The 23994-nt window shown below is 39.4% G+C and overlaps 3 protein-coding genes and 1 long non-coding RNA gene across 4 annotated transcripts; 2 read left to right on the top strand and 2 right to left on the bottom strand.

The window, feature by feature from the left end:
* Positions 1-1351: 1351 nt before the first annotated feature.
* Positions 1352-22112, top strand: LOC114149885 (uncharacterized). Its single transcript, XR_003596628.1, has 3 exons — positions 1352-1467; positions 7880-7882; positions 22100-22112. It is a non-coding gene; the product is annotated as an uncharacterized LOC114149885 (long non-coding RNA).
* On the bottom strand, positions 3949-8205 carry stc1l (stanniocalcin 1, like). Its single transcript, XM_028025984.1, has 5 exons — positions 7977-8205; positions 7007-7149; positions 6828-6935; positions 5537-5640; positions 3949-4610 (listed from the first exon to the last, which is right to left on the bottom strand). The coding sequence occupies exons 1-5, from the start codon at positions 8092-8094 to the stop codon at positions 4313-4315; spliced, it is 771 nt and encodes a 256-aa protein (XP_027881785.1). The 5' UTR covers positions 8095-8205; the 3' UTR covers positions 3949-4312.
* lage3 (L antigen family member 3) lies at positions 9769-12013 on the top strand. Its single transcript, XM_028025986.1, has 3 exons — positions 9769-9908; positions 10747-10875; positions 10960-12013. Exons 1-3 carry the CDS (start codon positions 9868-9870, stop codon positions 11072-11074), a joined length of 285 nt encoding a protein of 94 aa, XP_027881787.1. The 5' UTR covers positions 9769-9867; the 3' UTR covers positions 11075-12013.
* On the bottom strand, positions 15535-23554 carry reep5 (receptor accessory protein 5). Its single transcript, XM_028025985.1, has 5 exons — positions 23364-23554; positions 23061-23154; positions 16875-17013; positions 16613-16781; positions 15535-15801 (listed from the first exon to the last, which is right to left on the bottom strand). Exons 1-5 carry the CDS (start codon positions 23479-23481, stop codon positions 15752-15754), a joined length of 570 nt encoding a protein of 189 aa, XP_027881786.1. The 5' UTR covers positions 23482-23554; the 3' UTR covers positions 15535-15751.
* Positions 23555-23994: the final 440 nt, after the last annotated feature.

Below are 23994 nucleotides of genomic sequence, written 5' to 3'. Positions count from 1 at the left end.
ATTCAGATAACGTGCAGCTGGTTCCACCAGAGCTCTCACAGCAACTCACAGTTCATAAAAAGTTATGTGTCACTCTAACTTGTTGAATCCATAATTCCTCTGTAAAATCGCAGACTACAATTTCCAAAAAGTGCAGCTCCCAAGGAGCCGGGGCTTGTTGCTGACACCATGGCTGAATTATGAAGATATTTCAAGTAACTGTTTACATCCGTCGCTGCCATGATTTTTGGTTACTTGTGTAAACAAGCTTATGTGTGGGTGTGTGTGTGTGTGTTTTTTTTTTTTGTGAGAATATAGACGGCACGTTTGTGATGGAAACACTGATGGTTGTTGTACAAGCTGCTATTTGTAGTGTGGGTGTGATTCTCAGGAATAAACTTTGAGGGCTTTTTACCCTCAGCAGAAACTCTCTCAATGTGTGTGTTGGCTCCAAGAAGGCAAATTGCAAGAAGCAGAGTTCCATTGTCACACAGTCCGTTTTTTTATCTAACTGCTCTACTGCTCTGCTTCTTCTCCCCGATGATTGTTAAGTAGCCTTTTTGTAGCTCCACACTTTCTTTTCTACCATAAAGAGGAACGTGGGAGATCGTCCATCATGTGCTCCAGTCTGTGACATTTTATTTCCTCTGCAGCCCCCCGGCCTGACAGTCCACTGCTGTGTGTGTTAAGCTGCAGCCTCATGCTGAGCTCTTCTTCCTGTTTGCTGCAGTCCTGGCATCAATTTCATCCCTCAGAGCTCTCAGACTGCCATGAAAGGCTGAGTTACTACCAGAGGAAGTGCTGTGGCAGGAACCTCAGCAAACTATAAAACTGAGACATGTAGGAATTCAGAGTAAAATAGTAAAAATACCAAAATTAACGACTGAAGTTTGTGCAATGTCCATGTGTTTTAACACTAGTACAGCAACAGCAAGGTGTCTTAGCATTAACTGGGAAGATCTTATTTATTCATGGGAATTTCTAGTTAGTTTTACCTCTGCAAGACAAATATTTCATTTTTGTTAAATATCACAGTGTTTCATAGTTTTGTCCCCTGCAAAAATTTTGAACTTTTTCACATTTCATCACGTTGCAAGTTGAGTAGGTTTTGTTGTTTGGTTTTTCATTGGCACTTGCCATAGATTGTCAGCCGACTGCAGGTCCAGACTTTGTGCAATTTTATGGTGAATGGAAATACAGTCAGTGACAAAACCCCCCAAAACAAACAAAAAAAAAATCAGTAGTGGGCAAATACGTTTCACAGCAATGAAGTTTCCATGTATGGCAGAGAGCAAGTGGTCCCTGAATAAAGACAAGGACTAAAGCTAACAATAAAGCTCCTCTGCCTTCTCCCAGAGGTCAGGCTAGTTAGCTTGGAGACCGACGGTTTTTCTGTAACAGTAAGTTGTTTCTCCACCATTAGCACATTTAGTAGCAAGTACATGAGATTGATCGACAACACTAAGACCCTCATCCTGGCTCTGATTGGTGGCTTTTGGTCTTCAGATGACAGTAGCAGCTCAGGGAGGAGGTGGAGGACAATGATCTTTTCACGGATTATTCATCTCTTATTAAACGGTGAGGACGTGGTGACAGTATGTGGGAAAAAACAACATATTTTTATGAAAGTTACATACTGCAGGTTTAAAGGGCCTGCTGCCCTGAGGAAGTCAGAGTAAAATGGGAGATGTCTCCTCCAGGCTTTGATTCCAGTGAAATCAGGAAGCTTTAGCTTTTGAGCTGAGTTACACTTTAACTGGAACAGCTCAGCGTCCCCGCAGCCTGAACTCTGCTTCATTAGTGATGCGGTGGCTCCCATCGCTTCAGTGAACACACAGAGCAGCCTGCTGTTACACTGATGGGATTCCTGGAAACGCGGCTGCCCACCTTCCTGTCAGCAAGCCCTGGCCCAAGGGATGGAAGGAAAGATGGACGCCCCCCCAGGGAAGAGCGGGGGGTAATGGGCCATAACATGGTGGTGAGAAGCCATCATGGGTCAGTTGTTGCCTATGGCAACCGATGGCTGAGTGAGCGCCGGCGTGGGGCCAGTTTGCACCTTCAGTTGAGCGCCAAACCTGCCTGGACAGAGGTGTCACATATTTCTTCTTCACACACGTCACTGTCAGGGCAGCTGCATTTCTTTATGGATTCGGTTAAATTCACTTGTGAGAAATGTTATAAATGTTCATCTACATATATTTTTCTGTGTTTGATGTGATATTCTTACTTTCTGAGACACTGAATTTTGGGTTTTCTTTACCTGTAAGTCATAATCGCTAAAATGAAAAAAAAAAAAGGCATATTTTACTCTTTAATGAATCTCTATCAAATGACATTTTCAATTTCTGAAATGACTGGCTAAAAATATTGCACTTTTACACAATATTTTCATTTCTTTTGCATGTTCTGGTGTTCCCAGCAGGCTGCAGAGACACTTTTAAAGCAGTTACAATGTTTAAATAAAAGGCTGACAGAGTCTGTGACGTACAGGCGTCCTTAAATAAGAACCTCCACATATTTTAACAGAGAAATGAAAAACAAATCAGACAGCAAAAAGTTGCTGAGTCATTTCTACACGAAGTGATTCCAAAGTGAATCAATTTTTTTCACTTTGGCTTAATCTTTGTCCTATAAATGTCTTTCATATAATTTGTTTGTATATTTATATATATAGTGATTTCTGATTATATATTTTTAGAATTTTCTACAGAGGAAGTTGACTTGAACAATGTTAGAAGCGTAAAATCAGAAGAGGTATAATGATATGTGTTTGTACATCAGTCCTTCCTAAAAATAGAAACTGTTGTTTAACTTTTGCTTTATTAATACAAGAGGCTAATATTGCTCTAGATCAGCGGTGTCAAACTCATTTTCGTTTTGGGCCAAATCAAGATCATGAATGCTCTAAAAGGGCCTGTTGTGCCAGAATGTATTGATAAAACCCATACACAAACTGTTAAAATATCAATTTATTCTTAACATTAAATAATATTATTGAACATCTTTCCAGTCCCTCCAGGATTCCGTGATTCTTTTTGTGATTTTTGTAATAAAGATCAAAGTGTTTGTGGTACTAATTTGGAAATATTTGCAATATTTGCGCTTATTTATAATGATAAAAGCGACTTTTTATTACTTGCTGTGTCGATTATGGTCTATAATCTGACATCAGTTAAGACTGAGGCATACATAATCTGCAAATTATGTATTAGCACAAAAAAGTGGGGATTTGTTGATTTTGTGTGAATTTCCATGATAATTCTCAAAACACTGGAGGGACTAATTGATATAATTTGGCAGTAAATAGATAAAAACTACATTGATTTGATTGAAAACATAATATTTAAGCACACGCAGTGTTTAGTCTAGAATCTAGAGGGCCACATAAAAAGCTACGGCGGGCCGGATTTGGCCCACGGGCCTTGAGTTTGACACGTGTGCTCTAGATGTTATAGAGATCATTTATATTTACCAACAGCCTGGGCCTTAAAACCTGTGATTTTTTTCATCACAGAGAATCCTGAGATCTGCCAACTCAGCACGTCTGTTAATACCTCATTTTAAAGAAGAAAACAATGAATAGGACGCGCAATGACTGACAGCGAAACAGTTTGTACGTCATCTGGTGGCAGATGTCCGCAAGTACATGATATTAGCTTAGCTTCTTTGATAGTAAAAGAAAAGCGTTTATACAATAGCTGAGAATGTTGTTAGAGCATAAATCTGCCTGGATTCAGAAATATTTCTGCACATTTTCTGGTAAAACTAAGTTGCTACATGTTTTTAAGTGTGAATTCTGTATAATTAGAAAATGCAGGTAAATGTGTGGACGTTGTGCTCTTATCAACCTGTTTTAGCCCAAACATGGCTGACATAGAAAAAATAATAAACTTCTTATAAACATACGGTTCTTTTTTTTTGCCAGTGTGAATGTTATGAAAAACATTCAGTGGAAATAATCCAGTCAAATTTATATCAGCGCATTTATTTCTAATTTTCCAACAAACCAACTTGAATCCCACATTTTGATGGACATTTAAACATTTTTTCAACATAACAAACAGCTTGTAAAGTGATTTGTAGAGCAGTAAAACGAGGCAGTGAAAAGCTCCATGACCAGCATGAACGCCTCACCCTGCTTCTTATCCTCTGGCTAATTTAAACATACCACCATGGCAGCCTAATAAATTAATTTAGGACAATAAATATCAATTGTAATAAGAGTATTATGATGTAACAAGATCACATCAGTTACCTGGTGGATGACCTAAGAGAATCAAAAAAATCCCCCAAATTACAACACAACAATCTTTTTTGTTCTGATCTTTGCCATCTACTCGTCAGCTTGGGCCCCTCCCTCATTCCCCTGGGTGTCCGCTGATCTCTTGGCAAACAGGTGGGTGGGGTCGCGACCCCTGAAGCCGGGCTGGATGTTGAACACGGGCATGTTCTTCCAGCTGGCCGGGTTGCTGAATGCTGTGGAGTCGGAGCTGGGGGTGCAGGGCTTGTTCTGGACGAGCTGCAGGAAGCTCTCCATGTCGGGCCCCAGGCGGGTCATGACCCCGGTCCTCACCGCTGACACCGTCTGCTCGTCGCAGGCCTGCAGCGTCTGCAGCAGCGTGCTGTAGTACCTGTGGTTTCAGCAGACAATGCAGACTCAGGGTCACGAGGTGGTTTGCAAAAAGTCTTCATGCCCATTCAACTCTTCCACAGTTTGTCAGGTTGCAAATGTGAACTTCACTGTATCAGGCGTTTTATTAGTCACACCGACATAAAGTAGAGCAAAATTGTGAAGTGGAACTAACACGATGCCTGGTTTTCAAAAGTTTTTGAATAAACTGAAAATATGAATATTGTGTCAATATTGTGTCTGTCTCACACCATACTTGTTTCAACAAATACAGTAATAATTACAGTAATATATTTCTTTATAAAAGCCTTACACTGCACCTTTAAATGTTGTCTTTAAAGCAACATTTAAAGTTTAAAGCAACTTTAAATGTTGCTTTAAAGACAACATTTAAATGTTTTTGCTAGTGAGCTTAACTAGCAGAAACTTAAGCATAAAGCACAGCAGAAAGTATTTTGTAAATATGTCAAGTAGAAAACATGTTCATTGTATTACATTTTTCACAGTTTAATTCCCCCCTGCCATATTTCTCTGAGTTGTTCTGTTGTTTGCAGTCTGTTGTTCATATGGATATTGTATGATGCTCAGACAAACTGTGCAAACAGTGACCCCAACTGGCTACAACCAAAATGGCGCTCCTCAGATGTGTGTTAGTGTGATTTAGTTTTGTAGTTGGTCTTTTTCTGTTGCCAGGCACACATTGGAATAGTCAGAGAACTCTCTGCTTATGTAAACTCCTGTAACTCTTAATGCTACGTAATGTAAATAAAACTGACAGTCATGCAACAAAAGAAGATAAAAAAAATTGACATGTGGAATCTGTTTGACTTACATGAGTCTGGGGTAAGATATCAGATAACTAAGTTTTGCTCAGTATTGTTACAGTTGTGGCTTCATTATGTCTTACTGACGGATGTCTGAGCTCACCTGTTGGGGAAGTGAGTGGGAACCTGCACCACCTCTCCGATGGCATCGGGGTTTGTCCGAGCCACAGTGCAGATGTCCAGACTGGTGTAACATTCCTCTTGAACCTTTGACGAGGTGGGAACAGAGTGATTAAAAAACCCCCACTGTAGTACAGAAGTATAAAAATGGGCCTGATTCCATGACTGAAGTCGCAACACAACATAGTTTCAGGACTTTCAATGCCATTCATGAGTTTGTATAATTGACCACAATATCCCTCAAACTTTAACTAGCACAAAATGATAGCAGCATTGAGCCTTCTGCTTCTGTTAGCGCGGTGTGCTAGCTTTTAGCTGCCTCCTTAACGTTATAACTGTACTATAACTGTATGTTCTGATTATAATTATTTGGTTTAGTTTTTGCCATTTTTGTCTTGGGGAACAAAAATGACCTAAATGGATTCAGTGACTTTCTTGACGTTCCCATAGCTACAGTAGCTCCTTAATTATGTCGAGGCTTTGTTTACTTCATAGCATAAAAATTTTATTATTATTATTATTATTATTATTATTATTATTATTATTATTATTATTATTATTATCTGACATGCATGGACACTGTAGTTAAACTACACTCCATACTGCAGGTAGTTGATATGGATGTCAATATAGTAATAACTCCACTGTGATGCTTTCATCTGAATACGTGGTTCTGCAGGTTGGCTGTCTTCATCCTCCAGCTCTGGGTCAGACTTTGGCTCCAACATGTAATGTTGGATGGACTAGTCTTCTGTTGTTGACATGTTTGATAAACTTTGGAATAAAAAGTTTCTCTGCTGGTAGATAATCATATCGCTGCTATCAAACTACAAAAATGGCCGAATGTGGTGGAGTGGAACGATCTGTGACCTGGAGGGGAGTCGGTGCGTTAAATGTCTCAATCACATTTAAAAACTGCACCAGTGCAGTTTTATTTTATGTAGACCATAAATGAATGATTTACGTGTGAAACGGAGGGATTTAAAGACATGATATATCCACTATTAACCAGGTTAAGATGCAGCATCCAAATTAAAAGTGACAGTTTATATCTAACATGCTGAGCAAAGAGGCAACATATCTTGCGAATGTGGCAAAGCCAGCAGCCTGTAACTTACAAGCAAAGCAGCAAAGTAAATAAAAATAGAGGAACATAATGAAAAGAAAGGTAAGATTTTGTATGACTGCCAGTGATTTACCTATGATGATAAAAACCAGAGTCATGATTCAGAGGACAATCTCACATCTACATGAACATTTCTGGGCCTACGAACCTCAGCGATCATCGTCTGGAAGACGTTACAGCGGCGGATGGCCTGGAAGACTTTGCTAGAGATGCCCTGGGAAATGCACTGCAGACTCTTCTTCACGAAAGTTTTACCCTGAAGAACAGCAACAGGAGTCAGACTGAGACCCGGCCGGGTGAACTGGCAGAACGGGTGGAGGGACTCACTTCTGTGTTGAAGGTGGCCGCAGCGTGAAGGAACAGCTCGCAGATCTCGTGCATCCCGTCCGTGTCGCAGGTGGAGTTTTCAAGGCAGGAGAAGAATCCACAGCCCACAGCCATGGCGCCATTCAAACATCTGGCCACATCGGCTGCAGCGACACGTTCAGAGGAGACGTTTAACAGGAAAACGTTTCACATGACAAACACACTCCACTTTAAATGCTATGTGGTTCCACGGCGACTGTGGATATTCTAAATAAGCAGACTAATCAAGTAAAGGTGGACATAATGAAAAACATTTCCAGACAAAGATGAACTTCAGGCTTCATTTTTCATCTGCTAACTGCTGCTACATTTCTTATAAAACATTACGTTATGACTGAAATTCAATATTTTTCTTTGGGTTACATTTTCAAAACGCCAATTTTTTTCATATGAGCTTAAAATTAAACAATGTAAAACAGTGTTTTTCTGTTTAATTATATAAAGATGCACTGAAAAATAATCATCCAATGTATTTCAGTGTGGAAGTTAACACTGAGCAGAACACTCAAAGTGATCTCTTTTCAGTACCACTGAAGCGCTTAAAAAATAAGTAATGGATAAACAAAAGATGCAAGTAACTCTGAAGGTGCTCATCATGGTTGTTACAACTATTGTCTTTATTTATATTATATCTTATAAGACCTTGAAATTATTTCCACTGCATTACAGAGATAATGTAGTAGATTTCTTAGAATAACATAAGATAAGATATTTTATGATATATCTTATTTGACTGCAGAGCTTAATCTTATTAGACCCATACCTGACGACGTCCTCCTAATTAGAAAATAATGCTCTTAAAATTATTTACAAGTAAAAGGTGGACTTCTCCAGGCTGTGATATAAATTTTAAAACAAATGTCAAAACAATGAGTGAACAATAGGAGAACGGGAAGAACAGCCAGAGGCAGCGGGTAGAGCAGACACTCACTCGGGCTGCTGGAGGAGAAGCGTGCCCGGCGGGGAGCGGCCTCCTCCGGCGGCATCTGGAAGCCGGAGGCGAGGCAGAGGGAGCAGAGGAGGAGGAGCGGAGCGGAGCGGCGCAGCATCTTCTTCTTCTACGCTGCTGATGAAATTGAAGATGAAGATGAGGATGAGGAGGCGGTGTGTGGTTCACAGCTGGTTCCAGATGCTCGGTCTTCGTGACTCCTCTAACACCACAGCGGGTATTTATACAGAGCCCGTTCTGAGGAAACCAATCACAGCGCGCCGTTTCCACGCAGCGTTCAGCTCGTGGTTTATTCATGTGTGGAATTAACCCCCGCAGTTAATTGGATATTTCCACCACACAGCACGAGTTACGGTAAACTTTCTTCGGTCTTTGCGCTTCATAAAATACTTAAACATGTTCTCTACATTAAAAAAATAAATAAATAAATCACGATAGGGAAGTCATTAAAACGGATAAATCTCACTTGAGCCATGGAGCTTAATTTACATAAAACAGTTTTTTTTCACTTCAGTTGGTGGATCTGATTCCTGTCACGTTCCCCGCGTTTCCTGTGAGGTGCGTCACAAGAAGACGTGACGCTCATGAGGGATGGAAGCAGGAGGTGAATGGAAGAGCCAGAAATTGTACCCAATAAGAATTGCACTACTTCGACATATTCTTACCTGAAACAAGGCTTTGGTAAAAAAAAAAGAAAAAAGGCTACTGAAGAACTAATCATAACGTCAATCATTTAATATTTAAAAACATCATCAGATGAATAGTTAAGTAAAGGAGATCTAATGATGGTAGAAGGGCTGTTCTTTATCTTTATGAACGTTTTTCACCTTTATGAATCCTGACTGTAAAATGATTTCTATTTAATTGCTGTTTTTCAGACTATTAAAGTTTTGTTTTTTTGGAAGTGAGGATCAGGACCCCTCAGGTCCTATTTGACCCCCTGACTTCCTCTATAACCTGCTTCAGGAACCGATGGACTGTTGTTTTTGTGTGTGAGATGTGGAAAATAGTGTGTGTCTTATCTGAGGGTCAGATATCAGTGAAGTGTGAGACTTGGCGGAGGAGCTGACTTTTCCACATGGAGCCTGCTTTGACCACAGGAAGTTGTGAGCCTTAGGAAGCCCGGAGGTCACAGGGCGCTGATAAGCATCACCCACATCCACCCCCTCTGCTCCCATCTCCTCAGCCAGGTCCACGGAAAAACACCCGAGTGTTCAGAGCCTGCTACGTTTCCGCAGACTGGCTCTGTTTTTAATCAAGATAGATCCAATTTTCAGTGCTGGGAAAAGTTCTGTTGTTTTCACTGTTTTGTTACCTTTGATTTATCATCACAGATAATCTGAGTAAATACAAAATCAAGTTTTCAAAGTATACATTTAGTTATTAAGGGATAAAAGCTATCCCAATTTAAAAACTAATCCTTCCTTGTTGAATGATGAATTATGATTAACTACATAGAGTATCTCACAAGCGTGACGTGCATTTCTCACATTTTTGTAAATACGTTTTTTTAATCTTTTCATAGGAAGTACTGAAATGTGACACTTTGTGTAAAGTTGTCAGTGATCAGCTTGCATAACAATAGCTGCATCTCCATCACAAATGTCCGCAAATCTTTGTCTATATTCTATAATGTCGAAAAAACGCACATACAACTGCTTTTTTTAAAAATCTGACATTTTATCCCACAAAGGATAAATTTATGCGTTTTCTGCTTAAATATTTCGGCTGTAAGTTGGTTTTCTGCCCGCATTTACTGTTGTGCTACTGCGCCTCGCCACAGGGGGCAGGAGCACACCGCCATTCACGTGGAAAACGCTTCTTCTTCTTCTTCTTGTTCTTCGTCCAGTTCAGTCCCTTCAAAACAACAGCAATGGCGACAGAAACAAACCAAGAAACCGGCAAGCTGGAGTTGTATCCTTTTATTTCACATGCGGACTATAGTGGCGGTGCGCTTCAACTGAAATGTCAGGATTTAGATTTCAGGTCTGCTTGCTTTCAGCTCGGTTCGGTTCTGGTTCTATTAATGAAGAGTTCTGTTCTGGTGTTTGTGGTTCTTTGGAGATTTTTAGGAGTGGAGGAGCTTTTTCTCACTGCCTGACATTAAACTGTGCCTGGTTTCGGTCGGTTAGGACTGTCGAAGTTATTTATATTTTCGAAATATCCCAATAATAGAGTAGAAAGTATATGATATACTGTATATACAGTGATTACTGTCTGGGGAATCCGACATGACACGGTCTTTGCTTTGTAGGCTTCTGATTGGTTAGTTCACAACATTTTAGTTGGCACGAGGCACACACACCTGGGATGAGGTACATCTAAAAAAATAATATTTTTGTTATTCATTTCAGAAAGTGAAATGAATAACAAAAATAAATTTTGTTATTCATGTGAAAATGTTGTTATTCATATGAAATGAATAACAACATTATTGTTGTTATTCAATAATAACAACAATAATAAATGTTATTCATTTCATATGAAATGAATAACAAAAATATTCTCTTAAAAAATATTTCTAAAAAGTAAAATATTGGACACATCTTAATCACATGACCCAAAAACCGGCAAATGGTACTTGCTAAAGAAGGTGGTTGCTTACAGAGTGTGGTATTCAAGCGTGTTCATGGAAAGTTGAGTGGAAGGTAGAAGCAAGGATTGGGAGCAAAAACATGCTGTAGTACTTGCTCTAAACTTTACCAAGTAGCAACATAGACAACTCGGCCAGTCTTCCTTGACCGCCCTGCAGCATCCTGGACATCCCCTTCCCATCGTCTCGTGAGGCCACCGTGGCCCTGAGGTCCCTGTCCCCGGACCGGGAGCCGAGGAGAGGTGGCATCAGCAAGCGGCTGAGCGTGTCTGGCAGCACGCTGTCTGTGTGAGCGATCGGAGCGTTTGTGTCTGTGTTCAGCCGCCGGTCGGCCTGCCGCCTCCTCTCTGACCGTCTGTGTCTGTGTTTCAGGAGGTGGAGCGCAGACGAAGCGCGGATCCTCAGAGTGTCCGTCAACTCCTTCCTGGACCACCTGTCGCTCGTCGTGGAGACCATGGAACTGTTCGGCCCTCCTGTCGACCTTTGATACACAGCACACATGGCTCTGGGACGAATAGATAGAACACAAGCACAAGATGGCGCTGTTGGGATTTTTACATATGAGGAGAACAAACTGTATGATCTGACTTCCAGATCGACCATTCACCAGTCTTTCGGGGAGTATTTATTTTCATGTGTCTTTTAACAAGAAAGCACTGCAGGATCCTGAGGAGAATATTTGTTTTTCACTTGAATTATTTTCTTGTAAAGGTCAGACTTCCTGTGTTGCTGTATGTTGTCAACTTTCTAAAAAAAAAAAAATCATTTTGTATTTTGTGGATTCTAAATAAAATCTATAAATGACTCGTAGAATGTTGTTGTAATGGCAGCTCTCTGAGGGGAGATAGGGCTTCGTCCAAAAGAGTACACTCCTCTGATAAAAAAAATGACTTCACTGCAGATAAAACTGCAATAGAGGTGTAATAACTCTAATATTAAACTAATACTCTGACTTTGATTCAGTTACATTTCTCAATAACTCCTGGTTACACAGAGAGGAACAAAGCATCACATGAAAAGCATGCAGCAATTATATTCAAGATGGAGAAAATTCTATCAGGGTTTTATTTCTTATTTCACCCTCTGTACCCGTTTTAGAACCAATGTAATGTTCAAACGTTACATCTGAACCAACCTATCATTTAGTCATTGGAAGCTAGAACAGATCACGTTTATTCTAGGAATAATGAAGGAAGGTCAGCAGACCTCAGATTAATCAGCTGGGAAATCTCACACCCAAATCTGCTGGTCCAGTAAAACCTGGAGATTTGTCTCAGAGGTGAGTTTTAATACTGGACTTTTTCTTCTTCAGATCATAAATAATAAATTCTGCGCTGAGTCATGGTGTATGTTACAGATGAAAAGTATAAAGCAATAATGTTTGATCCAAGTGGCTTGAAGTCAATTAAAAAACTGATTCAACACCAATTTTTATCCGTCTGTTGGTTTCTTTTTATTCTTGTGGACTCTTTAAATTTTTACTGTAAAAAGCATAAACTATAAAAATATTTTCTCTCTCTTATCTGAGAGAGAGGATGAAAAGTATCTTTTTGTCTTGTCTTGTGGTATGGTGGAAGGCCAGCAGATGGCGCTGTGTACAAAACGTTGCGGCAACAATACAATAGTCTGTATGAAAGGTTCCAGTCCGGTTTCCGTCCTCGTCATAATAACTTCAACTGAAAATCACAGTGATCCCCTGCAGCTGATTCCGGTTTACTCTATTCTCATCTTCCTCGCTCTAAGTTCAGCCTTTGGACATATTACTCACTCCATCTTCCTCAACAGATTATCCTCTATTAATCTCCATTAGCACCAACTAACCTGGTTCCAGTTTTATCTCTCATTCAAGTCGTTCAGATCTCAACTTTCCCATCACCTCTGGTGTTCCCCAGGGCTGTGTCCTGGGGCTCCTCCTCTTCATCACTTACATCTCCCTCGACAATATTTTCCTTAACTTTAACATCCTCTTCCACTGTCTTGCAGAAGAAACCCAGCTCTGCCTCTCTAGCAAACCTAGCTATACTCTCCCACCCCCATCTCTCACCATCTCGGTTGGTGGGACCCCCAACTGAGTCTCACCTCAGTTGAGACTGAGTCAGTTGAGACTCACCTGTTTTAAATCTGTCTTAAAACAGTAAGACAGATTTTACTTACTGTCTTAAGTAAAAATTAAAGATTAAAGATGATAAACTGAAATTCTCCTCGTAGGCACAAAATCTACAGTATCAAACTCTACATCACCACCTCCACCCACTCCCTCAGGTCTTCCTCCTCCACCCATGTCACTGTATCTTCCTCACACCTCAGCACTACAGGAAGCAGAACTTTCAGCTGGTCCGATCTCCAATTGTATTTTCTGTAACATTGACTCCCTCTCCTTCTTTAAATCCAGACTCAAAATCACCTGTTTGGAACGTCCCAGGGCCAGCCAGCACACCAAGGTGATGCAACTGGAGCCTAAAACATTTAATTAGTGCAAAATTAGCACCGAAAACTTTACATGTTCTTATGATTATCTTTGGGTATGACATATAGTTTTTGTCTTTTAAAACCACTTTTGTTCTTTTTTGTTGTTGTTTGTTTTATTTTGTTTTGGAGTTTTTTGTTAGTCTTTTTGCAGAATTTGTGAACTGGGTGCAAATTATGTTGTTTAAGTAACAGTTTGCAAATGTGCAAAACCACTTTTCAGCTTTGGATTTGCAGCATTCACTTTCAGTAATAAAAAAAAGTATAACTACTGTATTTGTTTAATAAAAATAATAAACCTTGTCTGTTGTTGGGGAATAGACCTATTACTTTTTGGTTTCTCAAAACTAAAATACAGTTGTTTGTTTTTTTATCTTCCAGTTTCTTAAAAAGATATTTCATTTTGACTCCCAAATTCTTTTAAGTTAAAGATTTTGACTCATGTAATAAAAATTTTGTATTGTACATTGCTATTAATAATTGTCTGTCTGTTTTTTTCTATTGTTTTTGTGTTGGCTTTTATTGTAAATAATAATAATAACAACAATAATAATGACTATTATAATGAAAATTACCTTTTAGTTGGATGTTTAGCTAAGAGTTAGTAAGGTTTTGAGGTGTGTTGTTTGGAATAATTTGATTTATTCCTTACATTTTGTCATTTTCTTCTGAGAAACATGCAGTTGAAGTAAACATTCCAAACAGAAACTAACAGTAAACAGAGGTTTTATCCAGCTCCATGCCTGCATGCTGCTCCACCAGTCTGCCTTTGATATGGTGGCTTAATGCTGCTTGCTTTTCTTATCCCATCATTCTGGGTCATGAGACAGGATCACTTCCCTCAGGGGGAAAAACAAATGCTGCTCCTCCATGAGGGAGAGCGATCACATGGTTTTGTTCACAGCAGTGAGAGTCCATTAGCTCAGTGAGACGGCACACAACCGGGATAAAAGTAGTGAAGAGGAGGTTTCTTCCTACAGGAGACCAAATCACGTTTATACTAGAATGGCTACATTCTTAACTGCTAACAATATCGAAATGCTATCCTGAAGTAAAACCCTTGAGATCTCATGTTGGTAAAAGCAACAGTCCAACTTCAACTAGCACTAACTGGCCAGACCTCTGTTGAATGAGGTCGGTCACAAGGGGGTGTTATTTACGCAAGCACTTATTCTGTGTTTCATTATTCTTTGTTATTGTTTTATAGAAATCAATTTTTATTTTAACATTAAGAGGTTTTTTTTGTGAACTTTGGTTTGTTATCAAAAAAAGCCCAATCTTGTTGATCAATTATAAAAGCAACAGTAGGATCAAACAACAAAGGAGGGTGAGTACTGTTTACATTAATAATGTTCATCGTACATTTGCCTGAACCCAGATAGAAAACACCATTACAAGGCTTATGTACAAACATTAAGTCTCATTTCATCACAGTCTGTAGGTGTAGAGGAGTTACACTGTCACCACTTTGCAATAAAATATGAGCAACATTTTATCACGTTAAAGGGGCAGCATTATGTGTTTCTACTGCACATATGGCCGTTTTATAGAACAATCAAGTAACCATGTTAACTTCAGATGATGCACAGTTCTATCAGATGCTAATTGCTGCTGGCTAGTCTGAAGGAGCTGAGTGTGTGAGCACTGCTCTGTGAAGAGGAAGCTTGGAAACTTGAAAACTACAGCTCTGAGGAGGAGCTACATCCACCTACGTGTTTTACACAGTTGAATGGTTGCCATGGAGATTTTTTTTTTTCAAACTTTCATGAAAGAATCAAGACAACACTCCAGGTGTGTTTGTAAAGAAGGAATGGCATTATAACATGATGTAAAGCTACAAAAGAGCTGATTCTGCATAACACCGTCTCTTTAAAACATCTCAACCTCAGCGCTTGGACAGCTCCAGTCCTGTGGTGGTTATAGGGTGGAAAGTGAAACTTTCAGCTACTTCCATTCACTACTGCTAAACGCTGCACGACTCATCAGTAAACGTCCTCATTTTTGTGAGAAGAGTAAATGCTGATCACCAGCAACAAAACTACAACATTTTGTTGTAGTTTTGTTGTTTGTAAATTTGCCAGAATTTTAGTTGTATTTAATTTGGCAACATCACTTTTCAGCAACGTCAGCCTGCCTAAAGCTTGCTGTAGTATGCCCTTTAAGATCCTATAATGTACCAAGCAGACAGTGATGGGGATTCAGAGTGGAGCAGATGTTAGCACTGTTCCCCTGCAGCCTGTGTGTTCTCCTAGTACATGCATGTGTTCTCTCTGGGTATTTTTACTTCCTCCCATAACCAAAAGCTTGACCTTTCTAAAATTGCTCATTAGGTGTGTGTTGCTCTGTGACAGACTGGTGGTCTGTCCAGTGTGTACCTGAATCTCGCCCAGTAACCACTGCAGACAAACACCTGCCTGCTTATTGTTCATCTGTTGCTGCTTTACACAACAAATCAGCCAAAAAGCTGAAGAATGAGAAAACAACTTCAATGTGTCTCTTTTATTTGGGTCATGAAGCACACGCCGATGAATACATATACAGGCTAATAGATATGTGAAACAACTTTAATAAATGCAAGACTGATTTAAATGAGACACATCCAGCATGTAGCTCAAGCCAACACTTGTGATGACCTAAAAACATTTAGCTTCTGTACCACAGTCGGGTCCGGAGCCGGCGGTGTGCGAAGGCATCAGTCTTAGAAGTTTTTCTTCTCCTCGAAGATCATGTTCGCTGTGGCTTTCTTAGCTGTGGAGGAATTGGAAATATAATGATTTAAACAACACAGTTCTTATCAAGGGAGTTCATATTGATAATGATTTTTAGCTCAATACAATAATAGAGTAACAACTTGAAGTAGGTTTTATTATTATGGTTTTTTACATAATGTGTTAAAACCGTCACCATGCTGTGACAGAACGAGACAATCTGTAAAAATGCTAACACATGGCTAAATTCTGAATACATTTCATGTAACTGTTTACATCTGTTGCAGTTTTTTAATGACGTATCACGTGAATACACTTGTTCACGTGTGATTTTAATGTTATTTCTTGTTTAATTGAAACACTCAAATTGAAAAATTAGGTTTTGTTTTCACATTAGCAGATTGACAAAGATTTCCATACATTTGTAATGGAAACGCAGCTATAGAATCCCAGTCAAATACATTTCAGTGTGTGGTTGTAACGTCACAAAATGTAGAACAGTCCAATGGGTATTAAGACACCAACAGAGAACTGTATCAATATTTTAGAAAATGAAGTGAAAGTACTGCTGGTTCTCATGACCATCAAGCAACCAAACACTCAGTGACATTAGCATCCAGGTACATGAAACCCTGTGTTTATCAGATCTTACTATGGCCAGACAGCTATAGTACAGGATTTAACTGTTTGATTATGTGATAGAGAAGATGGTGTTTTTATACTGCAATTAAGAAAATATGATGCAAAAAAACTAATACTTGAGGAATGATAAAAAAACCCCAGAAGAAACGAGTAAAAAGCCAATTGAGTTATCTAGGGTTTAATAAGCAGCAACAGTATTCCGTACTTACCCTCGTCTTTGAATTTGTCAGCTGCCTCTGACGCCTTGTCCTTGATGTTTTTCACTGCGTCGTCAATCTTGCCCTCATTCTTGAGGAAGAACGGTCGAATGACCCGTTGGTAGATCAGGATTGAGCCGTTAGAAGGAGTGGGAGCCATGCACCACACCAAGAAGACACACTGCAAACAGAGACAGAGGTTGCCTTATCAACCAGTAGATGGGACGTATTGATGGTAACTAAATAGACAAAAGAATGGGAGGCATTCAATGACCTTTCCAATATAGTAGAAAGGGAACCAGGAGAGGAAGATATCAGCAAAGAACTCTGCCACACTGAATAATCCGTAGACCACCCAGTAGGTCAGCCACTTTGTGTCATCGTCTTTCGTCGCACTTTCAATCGCCTTGATCCTGCCAAGAGACGTCAACAAGCAATTCCTGAGATCAAAATGTTCTCTCATCTGTTTGATTCTCCTTATTTATATTGGATTTTAGATCAATAAACAGATATGCATAAAATTAAAATTTCAAGCACTGAATGGATTTGAAAGTCTGCATTATTAAAACAGTTTCAACTATGCAGGAATAATAAAGACCAGCGGTGTCCAAAGAAGACAGCCACATTTGTTTTCAAGGTGCATTTTGATTATTATTACTTTGATTCTTTTCATCCGCAACATTTTAAAAGAAACAATGAAACAAGGTAGAACAGAATAAATTATTTTTTTTACAAAATCCTTTAAAAACCCTTGGTGAAATTTAGTACCCAACATTTCCCACCCCAGCTCTGGTAAAGCCACGCCTTTTTGGCTCCATAATCTCGACATCGCCCTCTGAAAGAACACAGGCTCAGTGGTCTGATGGACCGGCTCGCATCATCTGAAGAGAGGTTCATGGTTTTATGTTTACTGCAGAACTATGATCTGAAAGAGCCTTTGGTGTATATTCTACTAACTGATAGTCATTTGTCAAAAAGCTTATGTGCATAATTATGTTGAATAATCAAGTATTCCTGGTATTATATTTGTCAGAGCTCCTTTTGAAATGTTCATTAGCTACAGCCTGTTGCCTGACCAACAACTTGTGACTACATTCTTCTAGTTGTTTCTCTCCACCACAGTGACATTTGTGGTCAGTTAACCTCCATTACATATCAAAACATATTACTCTGTTTTCTTACCGATTCTTTACCCAGGAGCATCATGTTATGAATCACTTACAAGAAACCTGTCTCTCTTGTTTAGCACAGTGTCTGCAATTGCTATATGTGCATATACAAATATGAATATAAATGCAATAGGTGCAGTGGCTTGAGAAATAATTCAGATCTACTGAACTTTTATACATTTTTCAATATGTAACCTCAATCTTTAATATATTTTCTTAGGATTTTATGTGATAGACCAAGAGAAAATGGTGCATAATTGTACATAAAAGCAGTTAGAAAGTGATTAGTATTTTTCTTTTAATAAATACAAATTTGGAAAATATGGCATAAATTTATACAAAACATCAGTTGAGTCAACTCTTAATGGGGAAAATTCTTGTGGGAATTACAGCTACACGTCTTTCAGAGCATTTCTTTATCAGTTTTGGACATTCAGGATTTTTTTTTTTACCCCAATTCTTCTTTGCGAAATGGCTCAAGCTGCATCAAATTGGATAGAGAACATCTGTGATGATCATTTTCCAAATTTCATCTTAAACTGTCATGTGGACTCTGGTCTGCACTTTAACTGGGCCACACATTGGACTCCTTCCTCCTGCTTGCAGTGTCTCCTGCATGGCTCGTTGTAAACCTCAAAGAGCAATACTTATGGATTTAATCTAGACACTCTTCCATAACAACCAAATTAACAAATAGCTGTGGATCTTTGCATCTCCTCCATGGCTACGTTAGTACACTGCCTGGCCAAAAAAAAAGTCGCCACCTGGATTTAACTAAGCAAATAGGTACAAGCCTCCTATTGGATAAGTACTGCATAGGCGATTATCTTTCAGCTGGCAACAAGTTATTTAACCCCAGCTGATGCAATGAGCAACTCCTCATTTCTTAAACAACCATGGCAAAAGACACATCCTGTGGTCGTGGAAAAGACGTTGGTCTGTTTAAGAAGGGTCAAATCATTGGCATGCATCAAGCAGAGAAAACATCTAAGGAGATTGCAGAAACTACTAGAATTGGGTTAAGAACTGTCCAACGCATCATTAAAAACTGGAAGGATGGTGGGGAACCATCGTCTTCCAGGAAGAAATGTGGTCAGAAAAAAATCCTGAATGATCGTGATCGGCGATTACTTAAACGTTTGGTCAAATCAAATCGAAGAAAAACAACAGCAGAACTCAGGAGTATGTTTAATTGTGAACGCAAAAGCATTTCCACACGCACAATGCGAAGGGAACTCAAGGGGTTGGGATTGAACAGCTGTGTAGCCGTAAGAAAACCTCTAATCAGTAAGGCTAACCAGAAAAAAAGGCTTCAGTTTGCTAGGGAGCATAAAGATTGGACTCTGGAGGAATGGAAGAGGGTCATGTGGTCTGATGAGTCCAGATTTACCCTGTTCCAGAGTGATGGGCGCATCAGGGTAAGAAGAGAGGCAGGTGAAGTGATGCACCCATCATGCCTAGTGCCTACTGTACAAGCCTGTGGGGGCAGTTCTATGATCTGGGGTTGCTGCAGTTGGTCAGGTCTGGGTTCAGCAACATTGTGTGCCCAAAGAATGAGGTCAGCTGACTACCTGAATATACTGAATGACCAGGTTATTCCATCAATGGATTTTGTCTTCCCAAATGGAACGGGCATATTCCAAGATGACAATGCCAGGATTCATGGGGCTCACATTGTGAAAGAGTGGTTCAGGGAGCATGAGACATCTTTTTCACACATGGACTGGCCACCACAGAGTCCAGACCTTAACCCCATTGAGAATCTTTGGGATGTGCTGGAGAAGGCTTTGCGCAGTGGTCAGACTCTCCCATCATCAATACAAGATCTTGGTGAAAGATTAATGCAACACTGGATGGAAATAAATCTTGTGACACTGCAGAAGCTTATTGAAACAATGCCACAGCGAATGCGGGCTGTAATCAAAGCTAAAGGCGGTCCAACAAAATATTAGAGAGTGTGACCATTTTTTGGTGGCGACTTTTTTTTTGGCCAGGCAGTGTGTCACTATACTGAATGAATGCTCTCCTTGCCTGCTCTCAGTTTACATGTTTGCATAACAGAAAGTTGACAGCATCAATAAGGCCTTTTTATTTTCCCAGGGAATTGTGTGGTGTTGTTTCCTTTTCTTACCTCGTAAAGCAAAAAGAGGTTGATGAGGCTCACTAATCTGGCAAACAATGTAGTTGGAGTGAAGCAAGTCCAACTCTAACATATAAACTCCAAGCATGTCAGACCTGGACCAAACTGATTCTCAAACATCCTGAACATACACTCTACAGAGAGTTTGACCTTGTTCCATCTGGCCGCCGCTTTAGGACGCCTAGGATCAGAACCTGGCTCAGTGGGGTTTCTTTCATTCCTGGAGCCATTATGAGCTTATTCTCCCTGGTTTAGACTGCAATACCCAGACCACTTATTAGGTTTCTGAAATACATTTTTTATATTCATGTTATCTTGAGAGCTCAATGTACTTTTATGCACAATGGCATGAGGTAATTCTCCTAATATGTGTAGTTGTGAGGTACTAACAGAATGAATGCGGTGTCTTTAGTGGATGTTTTTTTTCTATCTTTTGTATTTCTTATGCTTGATGCAAACCAATTACCCCATGGGATATGACTAAAACCTGAACAGAACTGAAGTGACAAAAATAGGATGAGGATGCCAGGCGTGATTTGGTTCTAGTTTACCATGGACTGAGGAACTCGTATGACCGGTAGGACCCGTGCCCTTCCTCAAAAAACGACATTGCCACATTGAACCTGAATGTCTCAGAAACAAGTCCTGACACATCCATATTCACCTGATATTTCAGGCAAAGATCACTGGAAATGTGTTTGGCTTAAGCTGAAGATAAATCTTTGTAATATTGCCACATCACAGAACTGAGACTACATTTAATAGATTTCATGAGCATAAATATATAAGAAGAATTTATTAGAATCTTTTTGACTAGATGAAGCAATTATTATATATAAAAAGAGCTCAGATAATAATTGGGAACAACTTTTAATATTAATAATAATAACACCTCTCAGTCAGGTACACCTCAACTGCAGCCTTTTGATAGTTGTTCTGTTCATAACAGAGTTGAGGTCAATCTAGTACAGGGGTCAGTGACCTTAACCTTCAGAGTCGCATAAAGATACGTTACAAAGGCGGCCTTCTATCACCTGAAGCCTTCTATCATCATCATCATTTCCAGGATGAAGGACTCTCAGCAAGATCTAGAGAAACTCATCCATGTGTTTATCTTTAGTCACATTGATTACTGCAACAGTGTCTTCTAACAAATCAATCCTCCAGCTGCACCTGATCCAAAACGCTGCTGCTGGAGTTCTGACTAAAGCAAGGAAAATAGAGAACATCAGCCAGTTACAGTCCTTCCACTGAGAGAATAGACTTTAAAATACTGTTAAGTTTATAAATCACTGAATGGTTTAAAGATCTGCGGTTGTTGTATCAACCTTCCAGACCTCTCAGCTGAAACACTGTTCATGTAAATCAGGGCTAAAATCCCACCTGTTTAGAGTTGCCTTTGATCAGTAGTAAGTGAAACACTGATCAAGATATTTGACATGTATTTGCTTGATGACTTTGATGATGGCATTTGACAAAATGTAATTGCTTGTTTCATAATTGATGTCTGTATGATTTTGTTATGATGCACAGCACTTTGAAATGTTCTATACAAAAAGATTTGACCTTCACAATCTTGTATATTCCTTCAGTCCAGCGAATAAAAATCTGTTTAAAGCCACAAAAGCTACACAGCCTTTCAAAACAAAAGTTTTAAGTTAATTTTTGCAATATCAACCAAAAGGAAACTTGTTTAGATATTTTGTTCCTTATGTGTTTTCAAGACTATACTTAGGTACAATGCTTTTTTTTCCAGACTTTTGTTTGTTGTTGTTCTTACACTGTTTCAAAATAAAAGACACTTTGTTTGGAATATTTTAAAACAGGGGTCTCCAAAGTGTGACCCGGGGACCATTTGCGAAACTAAAAGGAATTATGTGTGAGCTTTGACCGCAACACAAAAATGACACAAACTTGATTTTTCTGCTCAAGGTTGGAGACTGATGCAGTTGTCATGGAGATTAAAGGATTTCTCAAACATGCATGAAAGAATCAAGGCAACACACCAGGTATGGTTTTGATGAGAGAAAAACATCATCACACGATGTATATCTAAAAAAGTCAATTTTACATAATACTGCCCCTTTAATTCAGCCTCATACTATAGGGGACCACAAACATTTGGTGACTTTTACACAAAAGGCCGACTCTGTTGAACCCGTTTAGTAAACTCAGCTAGATAAAACACAGGTTTCTGCAGAACGAGCGACCCATATCCTGTTTTCATTGCTGAAAATACAGAAAAAAAATCTACAGGTAAACCATCAACATTTAGAATATATATTACAATATCATATATTGTATGTTTCACATGTACATCTGTTTCACAGCTCTCTTTTCTATAGAACTTTGACCTCTGTGTTTGCATATTTTGTGCTTATAGTTGTATAGAAAAAAATAAAATACTGTGAAAAATTCAAAGTTTGGAAATCACTACTTTTCATGTTTAGGAGACTTTGCAACATGAGATTGCACACCCCATTTTTTCCTGAAAAGTATGGCGGCTTTAAGAAAACTTGCATACATACATTGAAGTTTGAACATTTTGTCAGGTAAGCATTGGAGATGCTAAGAAATTTAACTTTTTGCACAAATTTCCCTCCATCTCTGCTCCTCTTATAACAGCCTATTGTGTATCACACTATTGTGACGTAGTGTGATATATTGTTATATTTGTGATAAAATCAGGCCAATAAATCGGCCTGATTTTAAGTAGTAAAAAAAGAGTAAATTTCCACCAATAAACACAACTTTTTAGAATAATCTCTGACAGTTTCTAGAAAAAAGGACGTTTCTGAGCTTGAAAGGTCAAAAATATGCTTGAAAAACAACAACAAAAACAAGATTAATATCAGAAATGCTCTAGATATCCATCTACGGTCATGTAGATAATTTCCCAGATTTTTTGGCGGAAATCTGCTGCGTCATTTTCTATCCACTATGGCCAGAATAAGCCGTCGTACATACTGTACGTCGTTTTGTTTTTGTGGAGTCACGCTCAGAATAACGGGCTAGGAGAGGAGCCAAAAGTCTAGAAACGCGCTGGAAATATGATGACGTATGGTGGCACTATTTATTCAGGGTTTACAGGGTGTGTTTATACTGGGAGGGGCTGCTGGCCAGAACGGTAGTTAGATAATCAAATTCTTACGATATATAGGCTGGATACAGAAAGCCGATGAGGTTACACAGCAGGGAGGCTCCGTAACCAATGACGAGGTAAACTGCGACCACCGCTGCGACTCCTATCGGGGAGGAAGAGGAGAAAGAAGACATCACACCACAAACACTCTTCCTCGCAAAATTAACATTATTGGACAGAGGTATCGCGACTGTAACGACTCTATTGTACTAAATACACGAGAAGACAATGAAATATGTAACAAAACCACGATGACGTCCCGTTTCCGTTCTGTCTTTTTCCTCCACGCTTGCACCTCCTAAAATTACTCACCGGCAGCGATATACGTCCGGTTTACTCCAGTTCTGGCTTCGACTTTCGCTAGAGCATCTGTCATGAGGTTCTTCTCATGAAGGAACTTGTCAAATCTCTCCTTGAGACCCTGCGCCATGGCTGCGCTTCCTCCTTCAGTGTTGCGGGTGAATTAGGAAATGATGGCTGATGGTGGCGCCACACCCCTGTAACCCAACACAGCGCGAGCCGCAGCGACGGGGACGGGCCTGTGCGTTTCATCACACACCTGCCTCCGGCCTGGCCCTTCAAAATAAAAGTTTTCCCTTACAAAGTTTTCACTTTTCACTTAGTTCAGCCAGCTCACAAGCACCTCTTGTGTTTGTAGAAGCCGTTTATCTTTTTTTGTTTATCGCCACAAGGGGGCGTATTTCATTTTGTGTTCTGAGTCTGTCTGAAGGGGGACGGGGTTATTTAAGGTCAAGTGTTGCTAATGGGAAGGGCCAAACGGTCTTCTATTGTATTTGGTTTGGGTTTGTGGCTGATTTATGTGGCTCTAAATGGAAATGGCAAGACAATGGACATACAGAAAATAAATTACTTTATGATTATAAGTCAAATTGAATATATATATATATATATATATATATATATATATATATATATATATATA

This window comes from Xiphophorus couchianus, chromosome 8 (genome assembly GCF_001444195.1).
Source record: "Xiphophorus couchianus chromosome 8, X_couchianus-1.0, whole genome shotgun sequence".
Lineage (NCBI taxonomy): Eukaryota > Metazoa > Chordata > Actinopteri > Cyprinodontiformes > Poeciliidae > Xiphophorus > Xiphophorus couchianus.
The sequence above is the reverse complement of the archived record's forward strand: the minus strand, read 5'-3'. Positions and strand labels throughout refer to the sequence as shown.

Coding starts and splice junctions, on each gene's coding strand:
- stc1l (XM_028025984.1), bottom strand. CDS start 8,094: ATGCTGCGCCGCTCCGCTCCGCTCCTCCTCCTCTGCTCCCTCTGCCTC. Junction 5,641..6,827: donor TCCAGACGATGATCGCTGAG/GTTCGTAGGCCC, acceptor ACCTCGTCAAAG/GTTCAAGAGGAATGTTACAC. Junction 4,611..5,536: donor CCCACTCACTTCCCCAACAG/GTGAGCTCAGAC, acceptor CTGAAACCACAG/GTACTACAGCACGCTGCTGC.
- lage3 (XM_028025986.1), top strand. CDS start 9,868: ATGGCGACAGAAACAAACCAAGAAACCGGCAAGCTGGAGTT. Junction 9,909..10,746: donor GAAACCGGCAAGCTGGAGTT/GTATCCTTTTAT, acceptor ACCGCCCTGCAG/CATCCTGGACATCCCCTTCC. Junction 10,876..10,959: donor TCTGGCAGCACGCTGTCTGT/GTGAGCGATCGG, acceptor TCTGTGTTTCAG/GAGGTGGAGCGCAGACGAAG.
- reep5 (XM_028025985.1), bottom strand. CDS start 23,481: ATGGCGCAGGGTCTCAAGGAGAGATTTGACAAGTTCCTTCATGAGAAG. Junction 17,014..23,060: donor CTGTATCCAGCCTATATATC/GTAAGAATTTGA, acceptor GTCTCTTGGCAG/GATCAAGGCGATTGAAAGTG. Junction 15,802..16,612: donor TGACAAATTCAAAGACGAGG/GTAAGTACGGAA, acceptor ATTCCTCCACAG/CTAAGAAAGCCACAGCGAAC.